The sequence below is a fragment of the Cryptomeria japonica genome, chromosome 6 (genome assembly GCF_030272615.1).
Source record: "Cryptomeria japonica chromosome 6, Sugi_1.0, whole genome shotgun sequence".
Classification (NCBI taxonomy): Eukaryota; Viridiplantae; Streptophyta; class Pinopsida; order Cupressales; family Cupressaceae; genus Cryptomeria; species Cryptomeria japonica.
In genome coordinates this window covers 2,549,753-2,565,265 of record NC_081410.1, presented here as the reverse complement: position 1 = coordinate 2,565,265, position 15,513 = coordinate 2,549,753, and the positions used below count along the sequence as shown (strand labels likewise).

At 35.9% G+C, this 15,513-nt stretch overlaps 1 protein-coding gene across 3 annotated transcripts in view; it reads right to left on the bottom strand.

Annotated features, from left to right (window-relative positions):
• LOC131077547 (probable uridine nucleosidase 2) overlaps positions 1-15,513 on the bottom strand; it is a 64,651-nt gene that overhangs the window by 38,641 nt on the left and 10,497 nt on the right. For 2 of the 3 annotated variants that reach the window (XM_058015063.2, XM_058015061.2), the window contains exons 2-5: positions 8,129-8,244; positions 7,770-7,829; positions 7,326-7,511; positions 7,099-7,203 (exon numbers count right to left, since the gene is read on the bottom strand). In XM_058015063.2, coding sequence (XP_057871046.1) covers positions 7,099-7,203; positions 7,326-7,511; positions 7,770-7,829; positions 8,129-8,244 — 467 coding nt within the window. The remainder of the gene's footprint in view (positions 1-7,098; positions 7,204-7,325; positions 7,512-7,769; positions 7,830-8,128; positions 8,245-15,513) is intronic. The other variant, XM_058015062.2, reaches the window with a different exon arrangement.

Genomic DNA, 15,513 nt, shown 5'->3' with positions numbered 1-15,513 from the left:
TTCAGAATTAAAATTGAAAAATAGCAAAAACTGATTATTATTAAACTCAAGAAAATAACAATTCAAACCCTTATGACTGCCCAGAAAATTCCAAAACTGAATTTCAGACCTATCCATCAAATAAATGTGGAAATCTCATACCAAATTAGTCCAGATTTGGGTCAGAATATTTTTCTAACCCTAGACATCCTTCCAAAGTGATTCTGGGCTCCCAAATTGACCAGCTCTAAGTCTGAAATCGATGTCCTTTAGCAGCCGTCCGTAGAAAACCCAGAAATGAATGATTTGCAGCAGTAAATGTTCCCAGATCTGAGTCTCCAACACTGAAATTATCCTCAATCTGGCCTCCGAACCTGATGAATTCTTGCAACCCAGAATAAACAATGTAGTAGGGTTTCACAAACTGGAGTTCTTCCATCGAAACACACTCTTCCAACTAGGGAGAGCTCGTATGTCTCACCGAAATCCAGGATACTTAAGAGTTTCAATCCTCAAGCCAAGATGCAACAGCAATAAACAGAAATCTTCATCACATCATGCTCTCAAAATGAGCCCTTTGGGTATTTTATAACAACTTCTAAAAAAATGAATCAATCTCCACCCTTGATAGTCCACCTCTTAATCCAAGGCTCCAAAATAAAAACCTAAAATGTGCACCAATAAGAACTCTTGAAGCTGGGGCCCACCTTAGCTTTTCTCACATGTTTTAATTAAGTCACTTAAGTACATATAAGAGGGGACAACTTAAGTCCCTTGGCTAGGCTTCACTTAAAATTGCCTAAAAAGATGTGCCCAATTTAAAATAACTTAAATTCACTTCAAAATAACTTATATTCACTTAAGTTGCATCAAAAGATGTGCACTCAACTTAAAATTAGAAATTAGAACAAGCCAAGGACCCCATATCTCACCCAATGATGCTCTATGTCCTCTTCCTCTTGGGTAATCCAAGGAAAGGACAGCCAAATTACAGCTAAGCATCTTGATTTGAGTTGGGGACATTACACACCTACAAGTAAAATGAGAGACCTCATTCTTTAAGAGTTGCAGAATTATAAGGCAAATAGGGGTTCATTGTTTTCTTCCAAAATATATATACAAGGAAGAGAGATCCAAATACCAAGTAAGAAAAAGTGAAGCCTATAATATCTTGCAAGTTATGAATTACAATTATCAATAGAACATTGTTTATTTACAAAAAATTGAATATATTATTTGTAGGTTCTTGGTGGAAATAACCCAAATTTGAAAAGGCTAGCCCTCCAAATTTTGTTTCAACCTTGTAGTGCTTCTGGCTGTGAGCGCAATTGGAATTTTGTTTGATGCCATTCACACGAAGAAGCATGCTAAGTTGACTAAAAAATGCCTCATTGATCTTGTTTTTGTGCAATGTAACCTTTGGCTTCACACAAGAAAGGTATAGGACTAGCCAAAGGAACTCATTGATTTCGATGACATTGATCCCTATAGTGATTGGGCAATGTAGGATGATGAGGCCTCCTTGTTTATAGAGGATGAGATTGCTGATTTCGAGAGGAAAGCTATAGAGGATTTGGCTGTAGCAGAAGCAGGGGAGATTGGATTGGATGACATTGATATGGTAGAGGACGAGCCACTGCCACCTACCAGCATGGTGGAGTACAAGCACAATCTTCTACGCCAAGTAGGGAGCCATATTCGAGTGCGAAGACCATACCCTCTACCTCCCATTATTTCTCTAGGGCAAGGAAGAGGAAGATATAAAAATCTTGTAATGTCTAAGTTGCCTAGATATGAAATTTATGATGATGATTTTCAAATACAATCATCATAAATTCATAATAGTTATTAGTTAGTAGCTAGCTATTGTATCCAGTTCCACTATCCAGCTTCGTATGATAATGCCATTTTGTAATCCATATGTATTCAACAATCAAATTTAATAGAAAACACCTCTTCATGGTTTTTACACTCATTTGATACATTTAGTTGAATTTTGCAAAAGCAAGTGCTTTTATAAGAAATTTTAGTACTTTTTAAGTTGTCGAGTTTTTGCAAAGTTTTCATTGAGTTTTTGCCGAGTCAAAAAATTTGTGCTTTGTAATGTCCCCTACCTGATCTATTTAAATATACTAAAATTGATAGATTTTCTTCAATAAGTTATTAACAAGTGCTTGTCTATTTTCCTCATTAACTGATTAATTTCATTATTCATAGTTCTTAATATAGATATCAAACCCTGCTACTACTTCAGTTTTAAGGGAGAAGGGTTTACATATGTTACCAAAGCACTTAGAGACCAACTACAATAGGTTCCCTCAAAGTTTAAAGATCCAAGCCCTTACCTATCTTGGGTCTATACCCTCAAGGCTTATTGGTCACTGATCCCCACCCTATCTTGGGACTTAACCTATTGCTTGGATTTAGACTGCCCCTCTTTGGAACATCTCAATCCCATCTTCTTAAATACGGAAAGTAATAACATGATTTAGACTATCATACATATTGCAGTCCATATTAGTATTACTATTAATTCTGCATAAGAACATTATTGGGCTTCATATATTAAGGATACTTATTAAACACATCCCCATGCATACCACCAAGAACAAGGATGTTACTGCCTGCAACTTAAAAACAGTTCTGATTTGATCTGATCCATGGTGCTCTTACTAGATGCTTTTGATTCCTTTCCTTTATATCTCTCAATGTGAGGGAGAGGTCACACCTCTTCATCATGTATGCCCTTTGGCAAGAGACACACCCTTTCACCATTCCCTTTGATAGAGTGCAACTCTTCATTATTTCTGCCCTTTGAAAGGGACACAACCTCTCATAATCAGATCTGCACTTATTATTTAAATTAGATCTGCACTTCTCATTTCCAAATTATCCCCCCTCTCATATGAGGTTCTCTTCTCCCTTTTATATCTCATTGTTGAGGGAGTCACAACTTTTCCTTTCATGTCTTTTGACTTTTCATTAACTTAATTAATTTTTAATTAATCATATTTAATTATATTATTTTATATTTTAATTTAATTTTAAATATTTTAATTTTATTATTATCATTTATTATTAAATTTTATTTCAAAGTGAGGACATTACATGCTTGCCGAGTACTCTCCAAGTCCGAATATGCGATCTATGGTGCCAACTACATCAACAATATAAAAAATGAGAATACTTCCCTTCACATAAATTAACTTCTACTTTCTTACTGCAATATTCACATTCTGGGTACAAATTGACATATGTGTTGACTCCTATGTCATCACTAACATTTAAGTGAACATAATAAAACCAACTTCTTTGACAATTCACACAATTTCATGTCTTGGCACCAATAGATATCTTGAATCACAATTTTTCATTTTGAAACCATACAACATCTGCATGATAGACTCCACGGTGTATTGTCTTGAATGCAACATAATTTGAATTGGCTACCCATAGGATTGAACACTTTGATCTTGTTGCAAGTCATTCGTGTAATGGTAAAGTGGTCACCAATATTCAAAAAGCCTTTTATGAGATCACTCATTAGCATTCCTAATCCAGCAAACTTAATCCCAATTTCCACAAATGCATCGATACCACCATTAAAAGCACAAAATGGTAGCTCAACATCCACTAGTTGCATCTACATATTTAAGTCCATCTCTTCAAGTAACTCATATATAGTAGGTTCCCTAAGAATGGCTCCTACTTCTCATAAAATAAAATATTGATATCCATCATGCATTGTCATGTTATGTTTATTAAATCATTCCTTGACTTTGGGGCTTTTGGTCCAACAGTCTGTGGACATCATCTTCTCCCTAGTGAAAAAATACAAAATGGAATACCTTTTGGAAACCAGCAAGTATGCTCGCAATAAAGTTCTTACTAAATTTAAGAAGTTCTCTTTTGATTTCACAAACTCCACAATGTCATGGGCATCAGCAAATGTATAATGCTCCCATCTTGTGTGAGAACTCTTTCAAAGGCTAGGGAATGAAAGAATCTCTGAAGGACACGATTCCTTGTTTACAATATGCCAATGAAAGACATCAATTTGAGCATAATGACATGACGTCAATTATTTGATTGATGATTTCCACTAGTTGATAATGTCTAGAAGTATCTATTAGTAGCACACAAAATGCAAATTGAGGTTTATCTTGGATAAACCGAAGTACATTGGATATTTCTACTTTCTTTGCATCTTTCATTACTAAACTTGAACTGCTTTTTGATTTATCGTTTGTTTTCACACCTTCCTGAGTGCAAATCTTAGTTGTAATTTCTGTATGGGTAGGAGATGAATATGTCATGTTGTGTAGCTGAGCCTCAACCAGAAGTGATTCATCAATGTCTTTCTCTGCATCCAAAATTGATTCATCAACCACAGCATATAGGTTTTCAACACTTGAAACTAACTGAAGAGTTGTTTGTTAAAATTCCTTTAGAGCCAAGGTTGGAGATGGCTGATAAACCAATGGAGTTTGTGCTTGCCGATAAGGTTCTTGCATGCTGTCATACAATTGTCTTAAGCTTGATTTTTCTTTGATGCTTTTCTTGGCTGTATTCATCAACCTATTATGACCAACTGGTGCTTCAAAGTAATTAAACATTTTTAATGCATCAAAGATTGAGGAATAACACCATTTCAATGAGGTGTATCAACAAGACCATTCATAATAACCAAGAATCGAAAAAAAAAAAAATAATAATAATGGAAGGATGATGGTTTTATCGAATTGAATTCCTTTTGCTGACCAAGCTGAGATGCCACACTATGGTCAAAAGTAGAGTATAGCAATCATAGTTTCTGTAATGTATGCATCAACAATGTATAATTATGGAACATCCAATATTTCCTTAATTACCATCCAATTGTTATAAGCACTAGTTGACCATGCATTTGAACCAAACATACGCCTAGGGATACCATTAGCAACATTGGCTGAAGGTACATACAGTATCACTATCCAAACAATTACCATCAAAGGAACTCCATAATCAGGAATACCATCTCGTAGTCAGCCTGACCCAAAATGCAATGACCTTCCTTTGTCATCTTCTCAGCATTAAAATGCATCTCTACTGTCAGACAGTCTATTCTTCTTTGGTGACAAAGCCCAATATTTTGATGACAAAAGTAAAATATTAATAGAGTCACTTATAAGGAGTAAAAAGGAATAATATATAAAAGTGATTTTATAATTTAAGCTCCGGAAAGTTTCAGAGGGGTTATAAAAGGAGTTGAGGAAGGAAAAGAAAATCATTCTTGGTTATTCATTTTGGTGAAATCCTCTTTGGGAGTCTGAGCTTGTTGATGATTTATAGCTTTAGTCGGATAAAATTAAATGTTAAATTGGCCTTAAGGCCTTCAACATTTAATAATATATATCATTATGTTATTTATTATTATTATTGTTAAATTGATTAGATAATAATTATTATTACTATATTTAATTAATAACATTAATATTAATATATTATTAATATTACTAATCAATATTAGAATCGGTATTGATAAGCAATTCATTGTTAATCTAATCGGTATTGTTAAGCAAAGCAATATCGTTGGAGATCGCATGTTATTGCTAAACGCCTTGTTAATAAACAAATGATATTTGCTATGGCTCGTCACCCTTACTGGAAGGGTACGATACTTCATGAGAAGTCATATCTCCCTGAGGAGATATGACTCTCATCCAAGAATATAAAGAACATAGATTGCAAACAAAAAACATACTCACAATAGATCGTGCAAAACAATTTTGTGTCAGATCAAATCTAACTGAACTAGAAACGAAGACAGCATACTGTGGGTGCATATAATCTGCAGATCAAATATAGGATACATATAAGATCGAATTGATATATATAGGGCAGACCGATGCCTGGGCTGCATTCAACAGAGCTGTTGTTTAGCTATTTAGCCAAGGACGACAACCCTAAGGCGGATATTGGTTTGGTGGACAAAAACCCACTTAATCAATCCTTGGCAAATTCATAGAAGGTTCGCAGGTGTGCAAATTGATTCAGGTTTTGAAGAATTTGGAGCAAATCGATTTATTTATACAGATCTCTAGATTTACCAGGTTGACAAATACAAATTCATGAAATTTGCAAACAAATATAAATTTGTGTGGTGTGTTGGAATGCATATATATATCAAAGACGATTGTGTTGTGTGTGCAAGTGGAAAAGAACAAAAATATTGTGCAATGTGTGTAATGGTAAATGATTTAAAAATCAAATAATATTTATGTTTTGCTGAGGCTAAAGTTTCTGCAGCTGTATAAATACCTAGCACTCCCTAAAAGCCATACAACAACATCAAAAAAAAGGTCAAGGAATTTTGGAAGGCTTAAAGCCTTCTGACTAGCTAGTGCAACCTTAGAAGGCTGATTAAATTTGGCGCAGTAGTCAAGAGAAAAGTTCAGTCTTAAAATGGCTTCTGTACCATGTACAAGAGGAGTCTAGTCTTAACAGGACTGTTGTACCCTTTGAAGGAGTCGTATAGCTAAGAAAAAATAAAAAGGTTGCTGATTGGGCTTTGTCTATTCTGCCATACAGGTCAGCAATTGTTTGTGAAAATTGATGATTTAATTAAAGATAATACACATATATCCCACCGGCATCTATTCCCTGTATAGTCTGACATCAATCATCTGTGTAATTCTTATTTTACTGAATACAAAATATCAGCAGAAATATCTCTTTCTTTCTCTTTAGCAAAAGTAGTTGACAAATTGGTATCATCTAATTCTTGAGTCACATTCTTTAGGATTGAAGTCAACTCCTTATATTCAATGTTGGAAAGAATTTGATTGAAATTACTCACAAACCTTGGTAGGATTTATCAAATTAATTCTTAGATAAATCATTGGCAATCTCAATTCTTTGATTGCAAGCTGACAATTTAACTATTCTTCTATTTAAGCCTAATCAACATGTTATTTAATTAAATGCCTCACATAATCCAGATCTCTATGAAACACAGTAAAGAAGAGAAAGAAAATGAACTCTTGTAATGGAGGATGCTTTTGCCATAATTTATTTCTTTAATGTTTGAAGAGAACAGATACAGCTAAATCTACTTCATATTATGTATATGGTACATACATTTGCTTCTGCAGCAGGGTTAACATTTCCATTCATTGAAAATGCACCACCAAGAATAACAATCTGCCCTATTTTCTGTGAGAAGAGAGGATCAATTTCTATTGCCTGCAATATTGAGAAATATTAGAGTGAAGAGAATATAAAATTAAATCAACCTTCTGGATACTCATACCAATCGAAATAGAATAAAGTAATTTTATGCAACCAGAACAGAATTTAGAGCTTACCAATGCTATGTTTGTAAGTGGACCTAAACCAACTACTGTCACTTCTCCAGGGTACTCATTTGCTTTATCAACAAGAAATTCTGCTGCTGATTGCGCAATTGCATTACCTTTTGGTGGAATGATACTGGTGTTTCCAAGCCCATCAGAACCATGGACAAAATCTGCAATCCGTAGCTTTGGAACTCTCTATTTGACAAGTATGCAACAAGTCAGATAACTTCTAAATTTGAGAGCTAATTACAAGAAGCAACTTATATGTTCCACATCAAGCAATAAATAATTTCATGAAACCTCTATCTTGAGATGTTTAAAAGGCTGGGATATAGTTTGAAATCAAAGGCAAGTTCAATTCAGAATGGCTTTAGTGCATATCTTTCAAATCTAAATAATGAATCTCTCTAATCTTCAAGGCTTGCTAAGAAAAAATTAAAGACATCTTCAAACCTTGATTGACATATGTGAACCTTCTGCCACTGGAATATCTTCTCTACCCACAACCTCTAACTATATTTTAAAAAAAAATGGCTGTCAGATTAAGAATTCGCCAGCATGACTCAAACAAAGAAACTTGATGTGTAATGTAATCAACCTAAATGAGAATAAAATAAGATAATATAATTCAAAGCCTTGAATTTTACATTTCATTATCCCCAAATAAACAATTCTAGAGTTAAAAAATAGAAAGATGAAATAAAAGTAAATAAATAATAAGAAAGAACAATAGATATGCTTCCTACAGTATTGTCCAAATATGACTTATTTTCACTGTAAATCAAAAGCTTGAAACTGTTTTATCTGCATACCAGATGAAGGGCATTCTTTGTAGCCAAACTTGTGTAGACATTGCCATAAATTGTTGTGAGACCGATTACATCAACCTCTGGAGATTCAAAAGCCAAAAATATTGCCATGGCATCATCTGTACAAATCAATAATTTTTCAGACAGCAGTCATAGAAACTTATACATAGTGGCAACCTGTACTAAAAATAGCCAGGGTAACCTGCATAATTGATACTGAAGTAAAAGTGTGTATTTATATAATGCTGGATATAGTTGTAATTTGTACCTATATAATTGATTGATTTGCAACAATTATTTTCATTAAAAATTTAAAAACAATAAGAATGGCAAAGCAGAAAGTGGATAACTTCCTACAATAAATGAATTTGCAGAAGGATTGAATGTGTTATGAATGATACAATCCTCTAGCTTGTATTGGTACCCATATACCCTTGAGTGTCAAGTTTGTTGTCAGTTAATCCTCAAAATTTTCAAATTGGTGAGCTTTCCCGGTAAATTTGTAAGAACTGATCCTGTCTTAGTCTTTCAAACTAAATTTTTGGAGGGTTAGATCAGTAGCAAACAGGACAGATTCGGTCTTTCATTTTCATTGTTATCGAAAACAGATCAGACAGAATATTTAGTGGGCACTGCTTAGCATAAACCATTTCATATAGCTCAAGCTAGGTGCACCTTTCATTGGCACAAACCATAAGTTTTCTCCACCTTCCATTAACAAAAACCTTTATGAACTCAACCCACTGAATGGGACTCAAAAATCAGACTTAAGCACATTAGAATAGCTAAGACTTGAGTGATCTGCACTCAGGCATAAATCTGAAAGTTTAACGAAATGAAATGCACTTTTGTATGGGCAAAGCCAACTAAACCCTCTGCCAAATATCATTAAACTTGGTTAATTCTATAGAGTGGCATGGCCATCTTAATCTTCCACCAGTTCATAAAGGAAAAGTGGCTAAGCATTGAAAAAATTCTACCCAAGAAATTTAAGTTTGAATTGTCAATGTTTGGTGCACAACCTTGATAATTAAGCCTAAAGAAAATCAAGCTGAAAGAGTGGCAGAGAGTGGAGAAAAGCGCACCCAACAAAGAGACAAAGAAATCAGATCAAAAGAGGCACCTTTTGCAGTGTTAGAGCCTGTAAAAAGCTCTGCCTAAGTTAGAAAGAGTGGAAAACGCAAGATGAAAATGTGCCTAAAGGGGAAAAAACAAGGAAACAAGTTGTGGTGTCATTTAGAGGTGGCAAAGCCACAAGGAAATGTGCCCAAGTTGGCTACTGTGTTATGAAATTCTGCCTCATCCTGAAAAAGGGCAATGTCAACTAAAATAGACTTTAAGGTTAATCACTTAATGCTGCATAGCCAATGTCCTCTTCTAAAATTTGAGGACCTACAAAAAAAAAGATCAAAATAATAAATTTACTGGATACAGGTTTGCTATATACAACTTTAAATTATTTTAACCCTATATAAATTGTTAAAACTTAAAACAATCTTTTGAGTTGGTAAAAGAGAGTTCTTTCTGCTCTTTTATAGACAGTCTGTTATGAGACCAAAGTATTCTAATTCTTACAAAATGAAGCTAAAATACCTGGTCTCGTCACACCCACACAAGAAAAGCTCAGTTATATAAAAAGATTAATTGACCCCACTAACAAAAAATATGTGAAGGTTAATAACAGTCCCTCCTCCTTTAATTGCTTAGCCTTTGAAGCATTAATAACATTGGCGCCAAAGAAAAGAACCCGCCAACCAAGCATTGAATACTGCCACAGCAGAAGGGTGTAATAAATGCCAAGAGTATCAAAGGGAAAAGTAGCAAGGATTAAATCATTTTTCACAAGTATTTGCAAGAGAATATTGTGGAGGGTTTTTGAAGATGCCAAAGCAAAATTGTAGACGAGAAGATCAGCCATCAGAAATCAGAATTGCAGATGTAAGGTACCAAAGGGCAGTAAATTGGTAAGTCCATCGTTCTCCCAATTCTATCATTACAGTCTCTCCTAAAAACAATATTTTTCAAAGAAATTCAATGGTGAAAATCGTGTTTCCTGCCATCACTCTACCAAAATTTTCCCAAAATCTAAAAATACGGTTTTGAGCTAAAATTCAGATACAATGAACACCTTGGGTATGAACATATCTTTGGCCTAAACAACACATTACCAGAAATAGGGGATACTAGGCCAGGACATGTTAATTTGAATGAGTTTTGGGAAAAGGTTAATAGGGTAAACAAAACTCGTATTACACAAAGAATGATAGACACTTCTGTGTTGCAGTCCGTTGGGTTCCCAGTAAAAGTACAATGTGTTGGCATAAGACACTATTCCGGTGATGCTCTGGTGAAGATTCATGATGTCTGGTGCATGAGATTTCTTAGGAGTTGTCATTGATGGCAACTCAGCCTATTGATCTTCTCCGGTATGGAATTTGGGATATCCGGATGTCTTGAGTAAGTTTTGGTAAAGTATGTCGGTAATACTCAATGTACAGTTTTGGTGAGCATTTGTCATTTCCGATGATGTGTTTTTGGTTTCAGTGATCAGAGTTAAGTTGATTAAGTAGGAGAAGCATATTATCATGCAATCCTATCCTCCAATGTTGTTTCTAGAGCATGTTAGAAGGTCTGGTATTCGGTAGAACAGTAAAACAGGGTTATCTTCATAATTGGTGGTGTAACGTGTGGATCGGATTCTTTGAGGTGATTCTGGTGGTTGTTGGTAAGTTTGAGATAATTGGACCGACTTATGGGAAGCATGTGATCATATGTTTTGGATCCAAAATATGGTTTTGTGAAGATTTGAGCCGACTTGAAGCTACACTTTTCACATTTTGATATTTTGAGAAGCTGACTTGTGGGAGATCAATTTTGTTAGTGCGGATATATAAGATCAACTTGGATAATGTTTTTGTGTGATGATCTAATGTGTGAGATGATTTTGGGAACGATTGAGCGCAGTTTCATGTGCGCACCTTAAGTTTTGTTGATCCGGTCATAGTTTTAAAACTCGTGGACTCGCCACGGACTCGCGAGTCCATGGGAGCCATGAGTCCATTTGAAAGACTCGCGAGTCTTTTGCAAGGACTCGCGCGAGTCTTTTGCACGGACTCGCGAGTCTTTCAGATGGACTCGCGCAACCCAGAAAAAAAGTCATGCAAGCTTTGAAATTGAGTTTTAAAAAAAAAAAAATTGCCTTCATTTGGCATAACTGAGGGAGTGAAAAACAAAAGAAAAATAACACCCGACGCCTTTATAAAATAATAAAAGTATTTTTGGCCTCGCAGGGCGCTACCCCTCGACCCCGCCCTGTATCGCGACAAGGAGCATGCAAGGGGCGCTGCCCCTAAACCCCCGTCGAAAAATATAGGGGGAAATTGTGCCGATGGAAGTAGGGAAAATTTAACCTCTGAGTCTGATTAGGCTCCATATAAAAGCATAATTAGCATTGAAGAAATCTTGGTATTATACATTTTAGAGTTGAAAGTTTGAAACTATGAGTATGTGACATGTGTAATGTTTCAATTATGGCTCTTATGTTCTCTAAATGCATTAATTTCTTTATGTTTTTTTGTAAAACTACGGTTTTTTTTTTGCCGAGTCTTTCACGAATCTTTCACGAGTCCAAGTCTGAGTCCAAAGTTTTGGTTTGGCGAGTCCAAGTTTTTCAACTATGGATCCGGTAATCAGTAGCAGAGAAGAACAGAGCAGTTATCAGAACAGCATAGCGGATCACTTTGTGCCTAACCGGAACTGTCATTTGGCATAGTTAGATGCTTTTCCTCAGGTCATTACACATTATAATCATATTGTATTAGCTTGTAAGGCAGTGAGCCTTCCTCTGGGTTGTAGCCCTTTTGTAATTGAGCAGTGAGCTCTAAGCAGTGTGCCTGAATGCATGTGCATTCCCATCGTGTAATATTGTTCTACTATTGGCCATAGTATAATAATATTGTGGGTTCAAATCCCACCGTGGTTTTTCCCTTTCCGGGTTTCCACGTAAAAATATTGGTGTTATGGTTATGTGCTTATTTGCTTTGTGTTTCTCCATTTCAGTTTCTTACTTATGCATCCGATGGATAAAGAATCAGGTTAACAAATTTGATAACTTCAGAACACTGATTCACCCCCCCCCCCCTCATATTCATTGATTCCAACACAATGTACTGACCTAGTCCTAGAATTTATCAATCACTATGATCCCGAAACTAGGGAAATTAGGACTAACAACAATGATTTGCTCATCACCATCAACAGAGAAACTATCAGTGGGTGTTTTTGCTTGCCAGACAGAGAAGTTTATGTAGATTTTGACTTCGTGTTAGCTCACTCACTTTTTAATGAGTTTATGTTTATTGTATCAATGTTGTACCATACCCACAACTGTACCATGGAAAATGGTAAGCATACCAAGGGGATGGTGTATCCTACAACTTTGATAAAAATAGTTGACCATTATATTAAAAGGAAAAATTTCCTAAGAAGGTGCGGATGCCATGCCATGCATGCCAAACTCGGGGCAATATGAACTCTCCCTAGCCAAACAATCTTCAAATTTTTGCACAAGGGATTCTTTCTTTCCAAAACAGGATTTAATCCAATCTCCAAGAGTATATTTATAATAGCCTCCCTACTTTTTTAGCTCTTCTTCCTTTTACCATGAGATAATTTACTTTTTTACGAAGAACCTATAATAAACCAATATTCAAATTGATTCACAAGTGACAAGACTAGGCCCCATTAAACCAAACGAAAAAAAAAAAAAAGTTTCTAGAGGACCCATATAATCGGTCCAATTGGTCTTGGAGTTGAAAAATCTTGAACCAATGTAGGCTTCTAGAAGATGAGCTGAGAACAAGTGAGCAAATGAGTGTCCATAAGGCGTATGGCTATGAAGGATTTTTGTTATTGGGTGTGTCACTACACAAAAAGGGGATCTATGATGTTATTGGACAGATCTCAGTCCAACCAAGAAACAAAATATTCGTTAATCTGTACTAATTGCAAAAAAACATAAATGTAAAGTATAGCATGCAATAAAACAAGATAGCAAAAAATCTAATTAAAAAACGGGATCTAATGCCTTTGCTTTTCCAATTTTCAAATTTATGATGATTGAGATTAGAGCGTGAACTATTCAAGACTTCCTAATTAGTAATTACTGCATGAATCGTAGAAGCAAAAAATTGGGACTTGACATAGACTAATTTTTTATCCAAAAAAAAGGGTTTTTGAATTAAAAAGTCAAATGAACTTTGACCTAATAAATCACAGTAAAATTGTGGTGATGAAAATCACAATTTTCCACAATTTTTGGCAAATAAAAAAATTATTGTTTGTGAGCTTTTTCCTGATTTGTGCAGCAACTGTTTCCATATTTTTCCCTAACCCTAACCCAATTTTTTCCCTATTAACTGAAAAATTCTTTACCTTTTTGTAATGGGCACCCTAGAATGCCCAAAAACTAACCCCACTGCTGATAGGAATTTAGTCAAACAGTTTGCAGCCAACTCCTTATTCCTCCGTTTAATGTTTCAATGTTTTTTTGTGTTTTAAGTCTTTGCACAGATATGAAACCACATAACATGAACTAAAAAGAATCTACAATAATAGGCAAGCTGGAAATTGAACTACTGCTGTTATAATATTATTTCCAGAATTAACAAAAATCAAATGCATAGCAGGTTATTTTCAACTCACTAAATACTCCAGCATTTTGACATAATGTTCCAACCAAAATTTCTAATTCTGCCGCTACAGTAACATGAATAGTGCTGCACGAATAGTGCCAGGTGAATAGTGCCACGTGAATAGTACCCGCGTGAATAGTGTCACGGCCTGTAGCTGGAAATGCAACCAAATAATGCTGCTGCTTGTAGCTAGAAAAACACCCAATCTGCCTGTAAATGAAGCTGATAGCAAAGGATTCCAAAGGCCAAACCCCAAGGGAATGACGTCTAGAATGTCACAAGAGAGGATAGACGTCCTCTAATGCCAAAAACGGATCTGCAACTCACACACCAAATTCTTCTCATATTCCACCTGCCCAATGAAGCCACAAAAGCTCCCTTTTATTCTTTCTCCAAGGGGCGACCCAACTCACTCAAGCAATGTGGGATAAAACATGTTCAATATAAAACATATTAAAATATTCACTTATGTCTCCCTTGGTTGCCCCTTTGATTTACACATATCTCCATAGAACAAATATTAAAGTAACACTTTAATATTTTACAATTAAATTAAATGTTACTTTAATAAAACTTCAAGCATTAAAATATATTAGCAATCGGACTCCGAATAGCGTGAGTGATAGCTCGTCAGAAAGCTCTCGCCAAGGAGTATCAAATCCAATCACCAAAACTAGCCCCCGTTGTGTCCTGCTGACTTACTAAAAAATAGTAAGTATGCCTGAAACTAAGTAAATCAACTTCGTTTTGGCCCAAACTGGAAATGACTAGGCCAAAACACTCCAGGATCCCTTTAAACCCTTCGTTAGCCCTCGGGACCATGTAGAGCTAGGCTAACGCACATATACTTGGTTAATCTGCTAGAGTGGGGACATTACAATCCACCCCCCTTGAAATTGCTTGTCCTCAAGCAATCTCAGTCCAGCCTGCTGTATCACCTGCTCATTCTCCCATGTAGCATCTTCCTCCGGCAGGTCTCTCCATCTGACCAAATACTCCTTCACTATCCTGTTTCTGAGTTTCCTCTCTCTAGTGTCCAGAATAGCCTCAGGTACTAACACGAGCTTCCCCTCCTCATCCAAAGGAGGTAAATCTGCAGAAGGTACTACACTCTGACCAATAGCTTTCTTAAGCCTAGACACATGAAATACATTGTGCACCCGACTGCCCTCTGGAAGCTCAAGCTCATAGGCGACTTCGCCCACTCTGCGAATCACCCTGTAGGGACCATAAAATATAGGCTTCAACTTTTCAGCTCCGCTCTTCTTGAGTGATGACTGTCTATATGGTTGTAGCCTCAAGTAAACCATATCCCCTACCTCGAAACTGCGCTCTATTCGGTGCTGATCAGCGTACAATTTCTGTTGATTCTGGGCCTGCTGTATATTCTCCTTGAGCACTTTCAGGATGTCCTGACTATCCTGCAATAAGTTTTTGGCTTTGGGCACTCTGTTGTCCCCCAAAACTAAATCCATGAAGCTAGGTGCATCATAACCATAGAGTGCCATGAAAGGAGTCATCCTGATGGACATATGATAAGTGGTGTTATAACAATACTCTCCCATATGCAACCATCTGACCCAAGCTTTTTGTTGTGCAGTTACATAGTTCCTCAAATATCCCTCCAGCCATTTATTCACAATCTCTGTTTGCCCATCTGTCTGCGGATGATAACTAGTGCTAGGTGTAAGATCT